This window comes from Babylonia areolata, chromosome 5 (assembly GCF_041734735.1).
Source record: "Babylonia areolata isolate BAREFJ2019XMU chromosome 5, ASM4173473v1, whole genome shotgun sequence".
Classification (NCBI taxonomy): domain Eukaryota; kingdom Metazoa; phylum Mollusca; class Gastropoda; order Neogastropoda; family Buccinidae; genus Babylonia; species Babylonia areolata.
In genome coordinates, this window is record NC_134880.1 from 8,727,237 (window position 1) to 8,746,942 (window position 19,706).

At 41.1% G+C, this 19,706-nt stretch overlaps 1 protein-coding gene across 1 annotated transcript in view; it reads right to left on the minus strand.

The window, feature by feature from the left end:
• The window catches only part of LOC143281913 (putative molluscan insulin-related peptide(s) receptor), an 81,464-nt gene extending 68,006 nt beyond the window's left edge, over positions 1-13,458 (minus strand). Inside the window, exon 1 of the mRNA XM_076587209.1 lies at positions 12,793-13,458. Within this exon, the coding sequence (XP_076443324.1) occupies positions 12,793-12,919 (127 nt within the window). The 5' untranslated portion in view covers positions 12,920-13,458. The remainder of the gene's footprint in view (positions 1-12,792) is intronic.
• Positions 13,459-19,706: the final 6,248 nt, after the last annotated feature.

Below are 19,706 nucleotides of genomic sequence, written 5' to 3' on the forward strand. Positions count from 1 at the left end.
ATACACGTACCCACTTACCTTTGTCCTCTCCTAAAATTGTTTGATGTTGATCTTACATTCTTCAGTAAATCTCTCCTTTTTTTTAACATTTCCCTTATTTCTGTTTTCTTTTCTTCTCTTTTTTCCCCTCTCTCTTATTCTGAGTAGCAATAGAAGAGTAACGAGTGGTATTTTTTTTGTCCTGTCTAAATATCAAAAATCTTTTTGTGATTCTTCAGATAATTCTTCTTGGTCAATCACAGGGCCTTTTGGTCATCTATTGGAGTTTAATTCTCTATATCATTTTTCGTTTTTCTAACATTCCATCTTTTTGGTATACTGAATCATTAATTCAATTATTAACTTTGAGTTTGTTCCAGGAGCAATTTACGTCATAGTTCTAGACAGCCAATCAAATTCAGAGACCTCCTCATGTTTGATAATCATTTTAATCATAAATTATACTTTTTATTCAGAGGTAATAACATCATTATCATCTTTTCCCGATGGGTCGAAACATTTCCTTGTATGACAACTGATTGCTGGGTATTTTATCTATATATATTAAATTTCATCATGCCCCCCTCTAGAATAGATAATCATGCCCTCTCTCTTTCTAACACACATTCTCTCTCTCTCTCTCTCTCTCTCTCCTTTTTTTATTCCGTCAGACGACCAGCATCAACTTCATGTAAGATTATTATCATGATCGGTGTATGCATTGTTCATAGAATGTTTCCATAGGCCACTTCATATAATGCTTCCATCGACCACTGAACTTGGACAAGGCTTACAGAAGTTTGATGTCAATATTTCATCTTTTAATGGGGTAAACAAAACGATGGACTGACAACAATGCGGACTGTTTAATACGTAAGTAAAAGATTTTTTTTTTTTTTTTTTAACATTTCGATGAATCTGGTGAACAGTTCTGTACGGCGTCCCATCGGACTCTTCAATGGGATCAGAAGATTTTTTTCTTTCTTTCTTTCTTTGATTTTTTTATTTTTTATAATCTTATGCATAAACATGTAGGCGCGATGGGGCGTTCAGGCATGACCATGTCTGAAATCAGGCACTGTCAGCAACGAACCCTGGACTCCAAGATTGAATAAAAGTCCAACGCTCTGACACTACCTCACACCTCTCTCTCTCTCTCTCTCTCCCGTGGTAGTCGCACGTGCGAGTGTCGCACGTGGAGTGACAGATTACATAGCTGCCTAGAATGTATGTGTGGGTGGGCGGGGGGGGGGGGGGGGTGACAGATGGAAGGGAACAAGGAACGCTGAGCAAGAGCTGATACCACAAAGCCAGGAGATTGGAAGGGTGAAAGACCTGTAATGGTGGGGGGGGGGGGGGGGGGGGTTAGTGAATTGATGGAAGTTGGTGGATGTAAGGAGGGGTGGGGGACGGGCGGAGGGAGGGAGGGAGAAGGGGAGCGAGGGAGGGGCAGCTACAGTAGTCCAACCACCACCACCCACCCTCCACCTCCATATTGCATCACCACATGATTATCGGTCAGACGTCCACTTCGACTCTCGACAATTCAACAGCCACTACTACTGTGTCCAGAGGGTCACCATCCTCCTCACTGAACCACCCACCCACCTCCAGACCACTGCCACACACACACACAAAAGTCAGACCCGACGAACCATGTTTACCTCCGCTGGCTCGTCTCTCCACCCCCACCCCTCCCCCACACCCCCATCCCAACCTCTCTCAAGCTTTCTTGCATAAGGTGACCCAGGATTTTCTCATGATGTGGGCCGTTCGCTGGTAAACAACTCTGCCCGCCTCTCTTTCTCTCTCCCTCTCTCTCTGGTTTTGTGGGTGAGGAAGGGGGTAGGGGGAGGTGGATAGGGGGTAGTTGTGGCGCGACCACAGGCCGGAAGGGAGGACTAAGAAGGTGGGTGGTGGTGGGCAGACGGGGAGGGGTGGGGAGGATGAGGGCAAAGGTTTGAAAACCGGGATTCGCCCACAACAAGGTCTTAGGGTAGGCCTATAGTGTGTTAAATCCGGTTCCACTCTCTATCCATCACGCCCCAACCCACCCACCATGGGCATTTCTTTGCTTCCGGATAATCACACACACACACACACACACACAACCATTCAATTCGTTTTGAGTAGCGTCCACCAAATCAGAAATGGCGCACCGATAATGACGAGGAAAACAAGCAAGCAAAACAACAACAACAAAGCTGCTAATGCAAATCCTGAAGAAGCCCGCTTGAAACAAACACTAGTTAATGCGCTTGCTGCCAGTTGGCAAAACAAAACCTAAACGTGTTGAACCTAAACGTATGGGAAGTGATATTGATTCCCAGCATCGTTCACCCTGTTCCATACGTTGTATGTCACACACCAGTTGCGGAGAAGGGAGTTGGGGAAGGTGTGTGCGGAGAAGGGGAGAAGGGGAGGAGGGAGGAAGGAAGCCCATGTCGTGTTCGATTGATACTGCGCCATCAACACCTGACAGTCACAACAAGTGCAAGCGAAGCAGGTGATATCGAGTCACGCTGAAAGGGCAAATGTGGTGGGGTGAATGACACGGGTGTGTGGGTGTGCGTACTCCGTTTCAAATCGCCCGTTCCTCGCAGCTTACAAACACGTGTTCAAATGTCATTTCTTGCAGACGGTAAACATCATATGCATGTCAAACTTTGTAAATGCCGAAATCATCAACTTGATGAAGGCGGGCAGATACGAAAGAAGAAGAAAAAAAATTTACAATTTTTTGTTTGAAACATTTATCACCCGCACCTGTTTGTTCGCAGCAGACGTTAAGAATAAAAATTTTCCCCCTTACACCGATTACGACAATCAGTTGCTGCAATATTCAAGTAAGCAGAGGTCCCCTGCAGCATATACAAATCTAAATATCATTTGCTTCAAACTGCTGTAAGTATTACCTGTTCCCTGCAGTGTTCATGATACATGTGTCAAAAAGCAAAACTTTGTTTCAAATACCCGTCAATTTCATAGCAAAGCTGTAGTGTTGAGTTGTTGTTTTTAAGAAACTGTTTGAAAGGCCTGTCACTGATAATTTGCTAAGTCTGTATGCATTTGTAAAAAAAATAATGATAATAAATAAATAAAATAAAAAAGCAAAACGTTGCCTGAAAGAACTGTCAGTCACTCAGTGTCACCAATTATCTTCAAAGTTGCAAGGCACAGGTACACCTAAGTTAAATTTTTTAACACTAAACTTTGTGAAACACCTAACATCATCTCCTTGAGACAATTATTTGTGTGTTACTGTTAGAATGCTTAAAATATTTTCCAAACACCTTTGGCCAGTACCTGTCAGCTCATTGTTCAGAGTGTGCGTGCGTGTGTGTCTCCACCTGCGACCCAGAAACTTTATCAATTTGAACAGCAAAAGTTGATCACAAATACTATCTGATATGACTCAGAACAAATAAACATACATCCTGACCGATTATCAAGCCAATCTTCACCGCTTCTCAAACCTTGAGTACCCCTTTTCCAGAAAATTCACCTCCATCTACGTGCTTTGTATGTATTTTTTTATATTCACTGTCATGTTGAATTTATCGTTCATTTTTAAACAGTTTGTTTGCCTGATTTCTTTCTTCTTTTTTTTTTTAAACAGCAAGACACAATGAGTAAATCTTAACAGACTATTGGCTTGTGCCTTTTAGGTCAAGCTGTTCAGTGCCTGGGTCTTGGGACAGTAAGATAGTAATTTATTGATAAATATCATGAGGATTAACAATCTTTTTTCTAGCTGACAATATGAAACGTGTCTCTCAGAGAATATGTATTAAACTGTTTCAATCGAAAAATTTTAATGAGTTAATCACCTGATGTAAACTTACAAATGGATTTTAGTGAATACCATCAAACCCTAAAACTGGGAAAGAAGAAAAAGAGTCCACGGTTTAGAAATTGACAGAATTAATGCTGATAACCTTTGAACACAGCAAAGTTTATCACTAACAACTGTGACAACACAACCAACTGACTGAAACTGAGAGGCTGGATCAACAATTCTAATCTTGAAAATTACAGAGTCTGTACACACACACACACACACACACACACACACACACGCACAAACACACACACACAGAGTATATGTTCCCCAATTCTGAGAGAACACAATCAAAGTATCTTTTCAAATCTATATCTCAGTCAGTCTTAAATTCATATATATATTTTTAATACGTATAAATAATATAACAATCATCATCTTTTAGTTTTATCATAACCGTAACTACAAGCACCATCATTATCTTTTTGTGCTCTTGTCATTTTATTTTTTATTCTTTTAATATTTATACTAGCACTACTGTCCTGACTTTATATGTTCAAAATTACTTTTAACTCTTTCCATACGAACGGCGAAAGAGACGACGTTAACAGCGTTTCACCCCAATTACCACCATCAAAATACTGCAAGCGGAAGGCTCTTATACTGAAGACATTAATGCGCGGCTAACAGTCCACTCTCAGCCAATCAAACGCCTCTAAAAGCTATAAGCACTGAATCATTCAAAATTACTTTTAAGTTGGGAAAGATGAAAGCCTCAAAAACTCTGTATTTATCTGTCTCAATCTCTTTCTTTCAAACAACAAATATACAAGAAACATATTTAACAACAATATGCATCAGCTCCTTTAAAATCTGCCAGTGTTACCGTATGTTACTAAAACAGGATCTTTTCATTTCCAGTAACAGATTAAGCCATAAAGAAATAATAAATGATCAAGAAAAGCACCCAAGTCTCCTTACATTTACAGTAACGCTTTTTCAAAAACGCACAAAACCCAAGTCATAAATGATGAAGAAAAAAACCTATGGTGTCTACAGGTAACTAATTTTGTTTCTCCTAGATGCACAAAACATAAACGACGTTACAGTAATAGTTTTTGAAGGTTTTCCAAAATGCACAAAACATAAGATGATAAGTCAACTAACAGAAAACCTAAATTATGTTACGATACTGATGTTTCCCATGTGTGCATTTCTTTTCAATTTCTCCCTAAAAGCTCATGTTCTGCACAGTCACCATCCACAAGTGGACAACTCTGCCGCACACTGTGATGGCAGGATCCTGTTCCAAAGGAAGTGACATGCCGACTACATCCCTTCACCATTGCCTCACAGCGCAAGGCTGCATCATTTTTCATATCCCATGAATTCTGATTCAATGACAAGGGGGGTAGGGGTGGGGGTGGGGGGGCTCTCAATCCTGACAGCAGTGTGCCTGTTTGCCCATAAACACAATTTGCCTGTCTGGATTCTGATTCCAGAATAAACAGGATGTTTTGTTGTGAACACAAACTGTCTGCCTATGAGCACTCATTGTCTTCCTGTCGTGTCCGCATCAGGTGTTTTATTCATCATCACCTTTGTGCTGGTCACCATGTTGGGCCCTCACCCCCTTCGAACCTTCACCCACCTGCCCACCCCTCCCAAATAAATCACAAACTCATTTTTTGTGTGTGTGTGTTCAGTCAACAACTCCATCTGCTTCCTGTTGACAGCGCAGAATGTCAAGTAGGGCTTACTGTTATCATTGGTGCTCATAGTCCAGCACACCGCACAGGGCCATATCAGGACTGACCAACTACACAAATGTCTGTGTTCAACACAACAATGTCACAAACATACGAAGTGTGTGTGTGTGTGTGTGTGTGTGTGTGTGTGTGTGTGTGTGTGTGTGTGTGTGTGTGTGTGTGTAAGATAAACCTACAAAACACAGTTGATGACACATTATCTTAACCATTTAATTCCTTCAGGCAAATAAGATTAGGCTGTGCTGAGGACATCAGCCCTTCCAATTAGTTCATCATCCCCAGATTACAAAAAATTGTTTAAAAAAAGACGGAAATAATAGTTTTAATACCCAAACAAAAAAATAACAGCCAAACAAAAAATACATTTGAAGGTCATACAGGCAAATAACATTGCTGAATGGACGGCTAGTGCCCATCCCAGTGTCTATAATGTCACCATCTAATCACCAGAGCAAAACAACACAAACAGTACTTCATTCACAGACTGTGGAAAACAGAAAAAATGTCAAGGCTGGGGAGGAAGGTGGAGGAGGATGTACAACAACAAAGAGCTCGTTAAACCTTGGTAGGAAGGCAGGTATGTAAATCTGTGCTAAGAACTACAAGATAAACAGGTTTGATACAGATCTAGAGACAGGTAGACAAGGACCTTATAGATAGAAAGATCTGCAGCAAGTAATTATATAGTGTCTATATAGAGTATGATACTTTGATAGACAACTCCACAAGTGGCTTAATTCTGGAGTGGAGAGAGTCAACGTTTATAGTATTATACAGGGCTTGAATTTCAATAAACAATTAATAAAACTAAAGCTAGTAATTCATAAAATAAGAAAGCTTGATGAATGTTCAAGACTTAAGTAGTAAAGATTTCATCCATCAATATTATGCAACAAAGAATGAAGATGTAGGTGCTGTATACATTACATATTAATACAGCTATAAAAATTAAAGTTAAGATCTTTATGGAGACAAGGAAATGCTCCTAAAAAATAAACTTAGCAACCTTGAGCACAGCTAACAACACACACACACACACACACACACACACACACACACACACACACCATCTCTTTCGCAAAACTTCAATCTATTTCAGCTGAACATTGAAAATTTGTTAGAAAAAGTAAAAATACATTTCTAAAACTGTAAAATGTCATTTTCTATAAGAAATACCTGTTGCAACTCATGAGAAACCATGACTTCATCACTCATATTTTATAAAAACACATTTCTAAGCTTCTGTCAGTATGTTTCATGAGCTTTCTTGTATTTAGTGTATACAAATGTATTTTAATTAATTTATTATAATCCAGACTAACACCAACAATAACACATCTTTATTTTTCACTGCACCATCATTGATTATGATTACTAAAAGAAAAACACAAAGTTCCTTCAACATAAAATAACGAACATCATGTCAACAACAACAACAACTAATAAAACATTAGATCAGTTACCGCAGCACTTAACACCACAACATCTTATCATGAGGATGAAAAAGACCGGGGAAAACAAAATACAGATTTGATCATATTTATCAACACTGAAGTATTAGTTAACAAAGGAATACACATGATACATGTACATAAAATGAACAGAACATATGACCTGAGTCGCTGCAGGATGGGCAGCTAGTGTCCATCCCAGAGGGATTTATTGTTTCTTTTTCAGTTTTTGGTGATCCACAAACTGGGACATTTTGTTAAAAATCATACGATGGTGATGATGAAAGTGCTGCATTGGAGATCTGTCTATCACTATGACAAGGTTGCACTCTAGTGGTCTGTGCACTTTATTTCAAAACATAAAAATGGAAACATAAAAATGGCGACAATCAGGCCTGAAGATTACACACATACATGTATGCAGTGTTGGCCACACTCCCATAGCAGCTGGTGACCATCCACAAAGCAGTTCCACAACCAGTCTTCCCAGTGGAGCCCACAGCTCTCTGAACTGCTGGTAAGAGCCCACCACAGGCCAAAATGCCCCATCATGACAAGGCTTGAACCCAAACCATCCCAGTCATCAATCCCCCAACGCCAACCGCTTCGCCACAGCTGAAGATCATCCCACTCCCACTCCCAGTGATTTTCTTCATCACTGCCTAATCATCACAGCATACATGTGTACATACAACAGCCTAGTGAGCATCACTTAATCAGCTATATGTACTGGAATGCAAAGAATTAGCAAAGATTTTCTGGAGAACAAAATTACGGTGAAAGTCCAGGAGGGTAGAAAGGAGGGGACCAGAGGAATTAAGAGGGGAAACAAAAGCATTTTAACAAGACTGCTATTAAAATAATTTTATGATTAAATTTCAACATGGCTCAGAAATTTTATTTGACATCTGTTCATTGTTGGTGATGCAAGAGAAAAGTCTTCTTAGTTTTGTTTGTGCGACACAATTTTTCCATAAATCTGATAAGGTACAGGTACTATTTGTGACCAAAACTGTGACAGGTGCCCTCAAAGTCCTAACAGCAGGAGGAAAAAGGTGAATATAATTATATGGTTTTTACTAAAAGAGAGGTCCAGACTGATCGTCCTATCAGATCTTCAACCAGAAGAAATACAAGACACCAGCATTCATCAGAGGGGGGGAAATATGGTGACCTTTCCATGCCCTGCTCGTTTGGTGACCTTAGTTTCAAATTCCCCATGCCGGTGGCCAGTTTGTGTCAAGTCTTCAGTGTTGGCAGATTCATGGGGGCTGTAGGTGGATGGTCTCCTCCATTCTAAAGAGCTTTCATTAAGCATGGCTCCACATCTGAGCAATAATTGCTGTCTACAGGGTTTTACTCACCACAACAGTACATAGGTGAATCAGACATATCACCAATGACTACCACCAAAGTGACTTAGCAAGGTGTCCAGGTGTGTGGCCTCCTGAAGTCCTCACTCTTAGTCATGTTTGTGTCAAGTTTTAGCAGTGTGATGGCCTATCAGTAGTGCATCCGAATCAGGAGCGAGAGAATCTGAGGGCATGGGATCAAATCCCACACTCGCCAGAATCTTCTTCCCCTCCGCTAGACTTTTGAGTGGTGGTCTGGATGCTAGTCATTTGGAAGAGACGATAAACTGAGGTCCCATGTGCAGCATGCAGTCATCACATGTAAAGTAACCCATGGCAACAAAAAGACTGTCCTTGGCAAATTTCTATTGAAAAATCCACTTTGATAATAAAACAAATTACACTTGCAAACATGAAAAAAAAAAAAATTTAAAAAAGGGTGGTGCTGCACTGTGGTGATGTGTTCTCCCCGAGGAGAGCTTCCAGAATCTGATGCAAAAAAATCTTTTGTGACATTCCACCCACCCTCCCACACTGCACCCCCCAAAAAGACAATAAACTCCCAACTGACTGCCAGCAACAGTGCAGCAACCTGAGAGAGAATGAGCCTCATTGTGGCTGAGTACAGGGGTGGGGGTGGGGGGTAAATGGGGAAGGGTGGGGGAGGTTGAATCAGGAAAAGCATTATGAAAGTAATCATTAATGCCAATGACCAAGACGGCACCAAAGATGAGTCAGCAAAAGCTAAAAAGTCAGAGAGCCAAAAGAAAATATGTATTGTTACACATACAGCTTCAGAGAAATAAACTGAAACTGATTTTTTTTTTTTTTTATATTGTTTTAGCAAAATACAGGCTGTCCCACTCCCAGTTCTAATTTGTGTTGCAAGTTTATAGTTTTAGTATACAGACGTGGATGACACAGATCTGAAAATCTGGCACACACTTCAGATTTTCAATTTCATGCATGATTGCTGGTGACTGAACGCAGTCAATCATCAGCAACTTTTATGTACCCAGCAACCGATTCTTTTACTTGACTAATGCCCAGTCTCTTGAAGAAGTGTGTGTGTGTGTGTGTGCATGCGTGTGTGTGTGGGGGGGGGGATGTGTATGTGTTTGCATGTGTGTTTTGTGTGTGTGTGTGTGTGTGTGTGTTTGCGTGTGTGTTTGTGTGTGTGTGTTTGACCTGGTGGTGGTGGAGGTGGGGGACCAGAGAGGGTCAGGAAGCTTAAAAACGTCATGTTGAAATATGTTGTAATCAAAACATGTCAATCCATAACTCATTCCATGCTACCCCCCCAGTCAGTGCTCAGGCACCACTGCACATGTCACTGCGCCAACGCCCAAGTATAGCTCAGGCATCGAACTCCAATTCATCACACTAGTGGTTTGACCTTTCACTGAATTCCAACCATGTCAACAAGGACAGGGACATAACCACGTAAACAAGGACAGGGACATAACTCTTCATCCACTTCTGTCGACTTACTGACAAAGTTTGGGCATAATTTGAACATTTCTAGGTACAGTTTTGCAAGTTTTGTTTGTGATACATGTAATAACAAGGAAGTTGTGTTTCACTAAACAGCAAACTTGAATTCAACAAACCATTCCAAGATCTTATCAGTGGTTCAAATACTGACAATAATATCTGACATATCAATCAATCAATGAATCATTACTAAACACTAATAATGAGCGAGGCAATACTTCAGTCGCAAAGTTACGTGAAAAATCATTGTGGAGTATTCAAATCATCTAAACCTGTCAACCTTAGAGCTAAAACCTCATACTTGTCATAGGCAGGGAAGATTACACAGGCTGTAGCACTGCCAGTGCCAAGAGGGTAAAAACCAGAAATCATCTGCGACGAAGATTCAAACCACTGATCCCCCAGACCCACAGGACAGGAGTCTAATGCTGAAGCTACAGGCTACAAAAAATAATATGATTCTTCAGCTGAAGACTTGAATCGTAAACGTGATGAAGGTACCAATTCACTCACTGACTCTGTCCATCAGTGTCTGTCAACTGCTGGTCGTGTCATGTTTACATTTCAGTACATGACAATTGACAGGTGTTTTTACTGGTTACATGACTGCAACTGCAAAATGTATACATCTGTCACCTTATGTATGTGGCAATCTGTGTATGTGGGTGTGTGCATGTGACACTGTGTGTGGGGGTGGTTGGGTGCACGCACGTGCATGTGTGCAGATGTGTGTCATGAGTATACATATAATGATATATTATTCATACATGTAAGGATTATTATTATTATTATTATATATATATATATGTATACATATATGAATATTATATATATATATACACATATATGCATACATCATTTACATGTCTGTCTGTCTGTTTGTCTATGTTTGTACTTCAGCATATATAAATTATTAATATGTCGGATGTGTCTGTCTTAGTGAGCAAGTGTGTGTGCATGTAAGTGTGTGTGCATGTATACAGTAATTGTTTTCTTTCCCTTGAGTCTGAGCATGCGTGTTTGTATACACAATATATTTAATGTAATTCACTGTTTTCATTTCCTTGAGTCTGAGACCAGTGTGCGCACACACCTGTGTTGCATGATGAGTGCAAGTTACTACATACAGCATGTTACAGGTTCTCTGTATCATGCATACTGTAATTCCTGCATGAGCATACAACTACAACAAGCGTGCATGTGCATGGTGCCATGTGTTTGTGTAAGTGCTATACTATTTCTACAGCTCCGTTTCCATCAACCACAACAAACTGGACACATGTAATGCGTATGCAAACTGGACACACATGCAATGCCGACTTCCATGGGAATTGCCCTGTGGCTTAGTAACACAACAGGTGAACTTCCAGCATTATGTAAGTCTTGTTATTTACAAGTATAAATCAAATGGTGATCAATTTATATATGCTTAGAATAATAGAGATTTCTATTGAGAGTTAAATAGATGATGTGAGTGTGATAAACAATAATGGTGAAGTAAACAGGAACATATACTATCTGCGTGTGTGTGTGTGTGAGTGTGTGTGTGTGTGTGTGTGTGTGTGTGTGTGTGTGTGTACATGTGTGTGTGTGTGCATGTGTGTGTACATGTGTGTGTGTGTGTAGGTGTGTGTGAGTGTGTGTAGGTGTGTGTGAGTGTGTGTGTGTGACTGTGTTCATGTGTTTCAATGTGTATGCGAGTCACTGTGTATGTGCATGTGTGTACACGTGTGTGTGTGCATGTGCACATACATGTATTTGTGTTTGTGTGCACATGTGTGTGTGTGTGTACATGTTTGTGTGTTATTCTCTCTCCTACAAGTTACAGTTACACTGCGAAATGTAATGGGGATACGCTTTTTTTAAATGCTTCTGTGTTTAAATAATAATGGTGAAGTAAAGGATGGAAACATATACTATCTGTATCAATCCATTCAAAAAAATGGATTATGGGTGATTCCTCTGGTAATTTCAACTTGGAAACATGAAAATAATTGTTCTATTTGTACTTCTGTGTCAATTTTGTCTCCAGAAAATGAGAAATGTCTCCAGTTCTGTCTGAATTAATTAATGTCAATGTAACCTCTCTCTTATCTGGATAACATGAACAGACTACCTGAGTACTACAGTATTTGTACTTGTCTCTATGTATCATGTCCAAACAGCTGTGTTATCAAATACACTGATAAAAAGTGAAAGAATAAGGAGCTAGTCACCTGAGTAGAAAATAGCATCCTTTTTTTTCTTTCTTTCTTTTCTTTTCTTTTTTTTTTTTTTAATGCAATTTAAATGAAATCACAATTACCTTTTTCCTTCTGAAATCTAAAGTGTAAAGTTATAATGTGTCAGCTTAACATTTGGCATGAATAAAGAATTAACTGGTAGGCACAATTTGACGAACTTGGTTCAAGAAGTAATAATACTATATACTGACTTCATGATAATAATTGCTCTTAACAATTGAATTTACAAAGCCCCTTTCTATGTGAAACACACTTAAGTGCGCTGCACAATGTAAAAGCTTATTTTTAAAACCTGTGCTTCAAAACTTAAAGGAAAAACTAAAGTTAAAGGCACATATTGTGCACAGACATCAAACCAAACACTCGAAGTCAAACACCAATTTATGTTCTGAATACACTCAAAATCATCACACACAACACTCATAACACAAACCATACATCACAATGCATAAAAAATATACATGTATGTCATATAACAATACTTAAATCCAATATCACAATACATAAAACCATATCAAAACACTTTAGACCACTCCCAGAATCACAGGAAATGAGCTTTGACTGTAAACGTGTGGTGCTGTGTGGTCAATTACCCAACAGACACTTGTTTGTTTGTTGCGTTAATTCTATTCATAGACTTAAGCTTAGTTCAGACATCAAATCAAACAACAAATTAACTTCACAGTCAAAACAATCAAACAAGAACGTGAAACTTAAATTCACCTCCATCGGTTGGATTCGCTTCCACCTCATTCCTTTGTCGACTTTCACCACCACAGGAACTGCCAACGGGAACGATATTCAACAAGCCACACCACCATACTGCAATGAGTATGTTTTTTGTGTACATGATAACTGTTCTGTTTATCTGCCTTTTTCTAAGGTAGATCTGTGTTCAAGGGGCAATCTGCCACTCGCACGCGTGACCGATACATAACTTTCAGTCCACCATCGCTGTGTTGGGTCTGGTCGTGGTATAATCAATTCCCACTGTCTCGCAAACAAGTACACGTCCACTGCCATTCACTTTCCATGGTCACATTGTGTAGCCATGAACACCACGAAAACTGTCGTGGAACAGAAGGCTTAGTTTCCGTCAAAGCTAATACAAAGCCACATCCGCTCGATTTTTATGGCTAAAGCAGAAGCACAAAAATAATCTGCCTTCCTAGCCTTGAACTTCTCGTCCTGGCCAACGGTGCGCTGTAATTGTTCCTAATTAAAACCTGAAACAAAAATACGGCTATCTGGGTGTACTGGACACAAAGAATGTACTTCACATATTTATCATAAGGTGATCACTGATTGGTTCACTGACACGAACTGGCAAGGAAAAAAAAAGCCCTCTCCAAATCCCCTAAACACTTTTTTTTTCTCAGCCAGCGCTCGCAGCAGCGGAAAACAAGACGTAAACATGTCCTCGCAATGATTGGTCGACATCGGATCCGGAGCCACTCAAATACAAACAGCCGCTAGTTGCGAAGCAGTTATCAAGGACACGCACTTGCCACGGATCGTTGTGTCGTTGTTACCAACTATTTCATTGACAAGCGCGCTGACTTAAGCGGTGCTCTAGTTGCTCGTGTTCTTTGTTTCACGCTGAATTTATGCACCACCAGAGTCGCCATAAATTTCGGCTGAAATAAACAAAACTTAAAAACTATTAACATTACCACAAAGAGCAGTCGATTCATAAACATACCATGTGGTGAAACGGGCCAAATTTATTATAGTGTGTCTAGAAAAGAAAAAAAAAAGAAACGTTATGCTAATCCGGCCGTGTTTGACAGATGTGTTTTTCTCCCCCGTTTTGCCCCAATGTTTTCTTTACTGCGCGCCCTGCAGACTGTAGCAGACGAAAAGGTGAATTTGTGTGTACACGTAAGTCATGCGCGCTGCGTGCGTGTGGGTGGTAGCGCTGTGCTACCCGCCAAGGCGGTGCCCAAATAAAACTGAGCTCACGTGTTCGCTCTTCCCGCACGTGTTTTCAGAGCAGTGAATGCAAACTCGCGCTCCCTGAATATGCAGCTGTTTACGCAGGGGTCATTCCACCCAATCAAGTGTCAGTATACATGTAATCATTAAGTTCATGTCTGGCACAACAACAACAACAACAAAAGCCGGTAGCTCTCCGATTACTGACAAAACAGTTTTATGTCGTGTCCATTCAGCTGTTCCCTTCATAAACTGACTCCCACGAACCCACTGCACGCACACAAGCGCGCGCGTACACGCACACACGCGCACACGCACACACACACACACACACACACACACACACACCACGTCGTTATATGTCTAATGCGGATCTCATGCCTGCACGGACTTTGTCAAACTGAATCAAAAGTCTGTCGACCATGAGTCAGCTTCCCCAGCTGCAGTTGTTGTTTTCTTATCTACACTGTGACGAAAAGCAACAACATTGTCAAGGCAGTCAAAGTAGCTGTTTTGTTGTTGTTGTTTTTCTTCACGAAGCAGTGGTTACCCAGTAGCGATACTAAAACGCAAGAAATTGCTGACTAAAAGACAAGACTTGAAATCTGAGGCTGTGTCTGGGACGTCACTGAGCGGAAACTGGTCAGCTTCGCACACAACTTGTTCGAGGATTTGGAGCAGGAACCTGAAATGTATCTGTCTCACAGCTTGTCATTCTCATTACCTGTGGCTCACGATTCTTGACCTGTGTTCGTGGAAAAGACCGACAATTAAGCAGTTACGCGCCTGTTAGATATGGATACTTGTCGGACCGTGACCAAGCTGTGAGCGCTTTACCAACTCGGCGTCATTTGCACAACAGGCGGCTTACTGACATAGGTGGAACCGACTGACGGCTATCACGGCATTGGGCGCTCATCATTCGTTTCCAGCTGTGTCATCACATCATATCATATCAAGTGTCACGGCTTTTAGCCTTTATCAGCCTTTCAGTTGTTTGATCAAGTAGGACTTCTTTTTTCCCCCCTTTTTTTATGATACTTTACATAAGAGTGCGCAATTACTAATGTTATGGCTTGCTTCCTACTGATGGAGAAATTAACTAATTGGAATCGATAATCTTTCCAGTGTTTAGTCTAATAAATTATTGAAGTAAAATTGCCAAGTGTTCCTGCAGTGACAATGTTACTGGGCAGATTATTCCTAGAGTTAACAACCCTGATAGTAAAACTTTAAAAAAGAAAAAGAAAAAAAAAGAAAAAAAAAAAAGCGTGAATAAAGGCCGGCGGGTTTGATTTGGCCGTGAATGTCTTCAGTTAGTTTTTTGAAGCAGCTCACATGTACACCGGCGCGGCACAGACATGTAACATTATGACCGTTTTGTTCATTTACCCCGCCACCATACTTTTTTGAGGGGGGTGGGGGGTGCAAGCTGGGTATGCTCCTAGTGTTTCTACAACCAACTGCCGAACCCACCGCCCAACGTTGACGTGGATCATAGGACCTTTAACGTGCGTATTTGATCTTCTGCAGGCGTAGTACACACGAAGGGGGTTCAGGCGCTATTGTAGGTTTGCACATATGCTGACCTGCCGTGCCGGGAGATCGGAAAAATCTCCACTGACATGACCCTTCACCCACCAGGCGCCGTTACCAAGACTCGAACCCCGGTACCCTCAACCGGATTGAACTCTGTCCAACGCTTTCACCACTCGCCCGGCCCGTTCACATCGAAATGCTCAGCCGGTGATCCGCCGTGCCGAGACTGATGGTGGCTCAGTGGACTGATTCTCAGTGCCGGGAAAACCTCAGTCCACATAATTTATCGCTCTCAGCTCAGTGAGTCCACTGACCCCTCACCCAGTACTGAGGTGTTGTTTGGGACACACCCAAGTGATCAAAGTGTTTAACTTTCATTCTCGGTAGAGGGCATCGAACTCAATAGTATGGAGGGGAAGAAGGTAGGCGCGGCCGGCCGCGCGCCAGCAGGCTGCCATCTTGCTGGAGGCTACTGCCTGCCCGGCCGGCGGCGAACACCTCCGAGTCGCCCTCTCTCTCAAGTCTCTCTAATAAAGCTGGCAAATCTGTTGTGCCTGAAAATTACCTTGGTTTTAATGTCTCCAAACAACTGGACAAGAGAGAGAGAGAGAGAGAGAGAGAGAGAGAGAAACGAAAGGTAACTCAGCTGTAAAATGTTGACTGCGACGCCAAGCGTACAGGAAGGAGCCAGAGAGAAAACGAAGATAAAGGTGATCATTCACACACACACACACACACACACACACACACACACACACACACACACACACACACACACACACACTGCCGGTTTTTGGCTGTTGTTTTCTTGTTTCAGTTTGTTTTGTTGTTGTTTTTGTTTGCTATTCAAGTGTTGCCGTTGTTGTTTTTTGCGGGACCTCCAACCTCCTAGCTAGTTTTTTCCACGTTCTTTTTTATCCTTTTTTTTTTTGTCACACACACACACACACACACACACACACACACACACACACACACACACACACACACACACCGGCACACACACACACACTGTTTTTTTGTGTCTTTTGTGGCCGGGCCTCCAACCTTCTATTTTTCTCACATTCAGTTTTTTCCCTCTACTTTGTTTCTGTTTTTCTTTCGGTTTTTTTTTTCTTTTCTTTTCTGACTCTTTCTTTAAAGACTTCTTTCATTTTCTTTCCCTTTACATCCATTCATGCACACTTCCTTGTCTGCCTGTCTTTCTATTGGTGGGCAACATTTTGTCGACTTAAGTGTGCGATTTGCTACATGAACTTTGTCTCAGACAAAGTTGTTGTGTTATATATATATATATATATATATATATATATATATATAAAGTATTATTTTTTTCTTATTTATTTATCTATTTTATTTTATTTCTAAATTACCTGTTTATTAATTTATCTATCTATTCTATTTTATTTCCTCCTTATTTATCATTATCATTATTTTAAAATTCTTTTTCCTTTTTTTTTCTTCTATTTTTATTTTCATTATCATTATTTTTTTCTTATTGGTTTTTTTTTTATTGTTAATTTACTTCTGTTTATTTTTTCTCAAGGACTACGCGCGTTGGGTTATACTGCTGATCAGGCATCTGCTTAGTAGATGTCGTGTAGGGTATCTGAATTTGTCCAAACGCAGTGACGCCTTCTTGAGCTGCTGATACTGATACTGTCTCAGACAACTATTTGTTGCTTTTAGTAGTAGTAGTAGTAGTAGTAGTAGTAGTGTTATCATTATTATTATCATTTTATCATTATTGGTATTATTATCATTATTAATTGTTATTATCATTATGAACATCATTTATATTATAATTATCATTTTTATTAGTCGCCGAAGTTATTATTATGAATATTATTATTATGGTCAAGACTAAGAGAGAGACAGAGAGAGAGAGAGATGTCGCCAAAAAAAAAAGATCGTTTGTTTGCCGTTTTTGAAAAATAAGAATAAAAATGAAAAATAAAATAGTACTCGTTCCCATACCTATTGTCGCAGTTTATTGCCAAACAACGGTTAATGAATATTTTGCTGAAAATGTCTACACTCTACTACTCAGTGCTCGGCAGTGAAATGTACGCTGCCAGCCTCTAGCAAGATGGCCCGGACTCGGAACCGGCTGACGCGCGCGACGGCCTGTTTCGTGTATTACCGCGGCCGCCACTCCTTCCCATTCAGCACAGAGGTAGAGGGTCCCGGGTTCAAATCCCTGGTGGATCACTGAAAGAAAACTTAATAATAATAACAATAATAATAATAATAATAATAATAAATGGAAAATAAGAATAAATAAATAATTAAACAAATAGAATTGCAATAATAATAATCAGTAATAATAATAATAATGCTAATAATAGGAATGTATGATAGTCAGTCATGTCCGACGATGATGACCACCAGAACAACAGAGGAAGCAACTGCGGTCCCACCGCCGAACTATCTGCGCGAGACTGAAAATTCATCAGTCGGCATTTCCGTCACATCAATCATGAATGAAGACTGAATGGTGGCATGGAACTGAAGGGAAAAAAATACTAACTTACATTTACAGCGGCTGGTATTTATTCTCTCCCTCTCTCTCTCTCTCTCTCTCTCTCTCTCTCACACACACACACACACACACACACACACACACACACACACACACACAGAGGCACGGCAGTCACGCACTCTGTGATGCACGCACATATAACTTGACACAGAACTGAACCGTGCAAAAAATCACTGCGATAGTCTTCCCGCGTGTTACTGAGTCCTTGAAGTAAAATTCTGAAGTGTGAAGTTGTGTGTGTGTGTTTCGCCGGGTGTGTGTGTGTGTGTGTGTGTGTGTGTGTGTGTGTGTGTCAGTGTGTGTGCCGGTGTGTGTGTGTGCCAGCCGGTGTGCCCAGGCCGGTGTCAGCGTGTGTGTGTGTGTGTGTGTGTGTGTGTGTCAGTGTGTGTGTGTGTGTGTGTGTGAGAGAGAGAGAGAGAGAGAGAGAGAGAGACAGAGCATAACATTAAAACCGATCAGGTTGTGCCATCAGAAGACGAGAGAGAGAGAGAGAACCTCAGCTGGGGAGAGAGAGAGCCGGTGAGAACCTCGGAGAGAGAGAGAACCTCGAAGAGAAAGAGAGAGCACAACATTAAAACCGATGACTGAGGTTGTGCCGTCAGAAGACGATATGTAGCAAAAGCTTTGCTCTCTGGATTCCTCTGTTCAGTTTTTGTGTGTGTGTTTTTTCGGAATCCCAGAAAAGTGAACAGCACACGGGCGGTAAGCTCAGTCAGCAGCCCGGAGGCTACGACCAAAAAGAGCCTCCAGATTCTTTGCTGCTACAACCAGCAGTCAACAGCTATAACGTCCACTGAAGAAAAGAATAACATACAAACTATATATTTAGTTGCCAAGTAGTCAGAGACAACAGAGGCGATACTTCCAAAGAACACGGTTCTTTGGGAGTGCCGTGAGCGATCCAGATTTGTCTTATGTTTAACTGTGGAGTGTGGCCAGCCCAAGTGATTGCAGCAACCCTAAAAATAGGCAAACTCTCTGACGGTGTGATGGCCTAGTAGTTGAATAAAATAAAGAATCCAATACTCCGACCAGTATAACAAACGAACCTTACCATAATAACAACAACTACATTATTATTATCATTATTTCAGGAAGATGTTTGTGAGAAGCTAGTCACTGAACTGAGTTTCAGTTTCACTGGCTGTTTCTTCGGCTGCCAGTGAGTCTCTGGCAAGTGGCGTCACTGCGTTCGGACAAATCCATATACGCTACGCCACAACTACCAGGCAGATGCCTGACCACTGAGCAGCATAACCCAACGCGCTTAGTCAGGCCTTGAGAGCATGCCTATATATTTGTCAGTACCTATCAGAGTGGATTCCCGGCAGAACTGATTTTCAGCCGGTGCCAGAGGATAACACTCTCGTGGCCATGGGTTCTTTTTCAGTGCGCCAAGTGCGTGCTGCACACGGGGCCTCGGTTTATTGTCTCATCCGAATGACTAGACGCCCAGTTCGATTTTCCAATGAAACCTGGGACTGAAAGGGCACGGCTGAAGAGCGGGACTCGAACTAAACCCACTGAGATCCGTCCTCACCGGGACTCTGCATTGGCAGACAGACGAGCATCAGTCTGAACCCTTCTGCCATCTTCAGTTCCTCACTGAAAACTGAGGTCC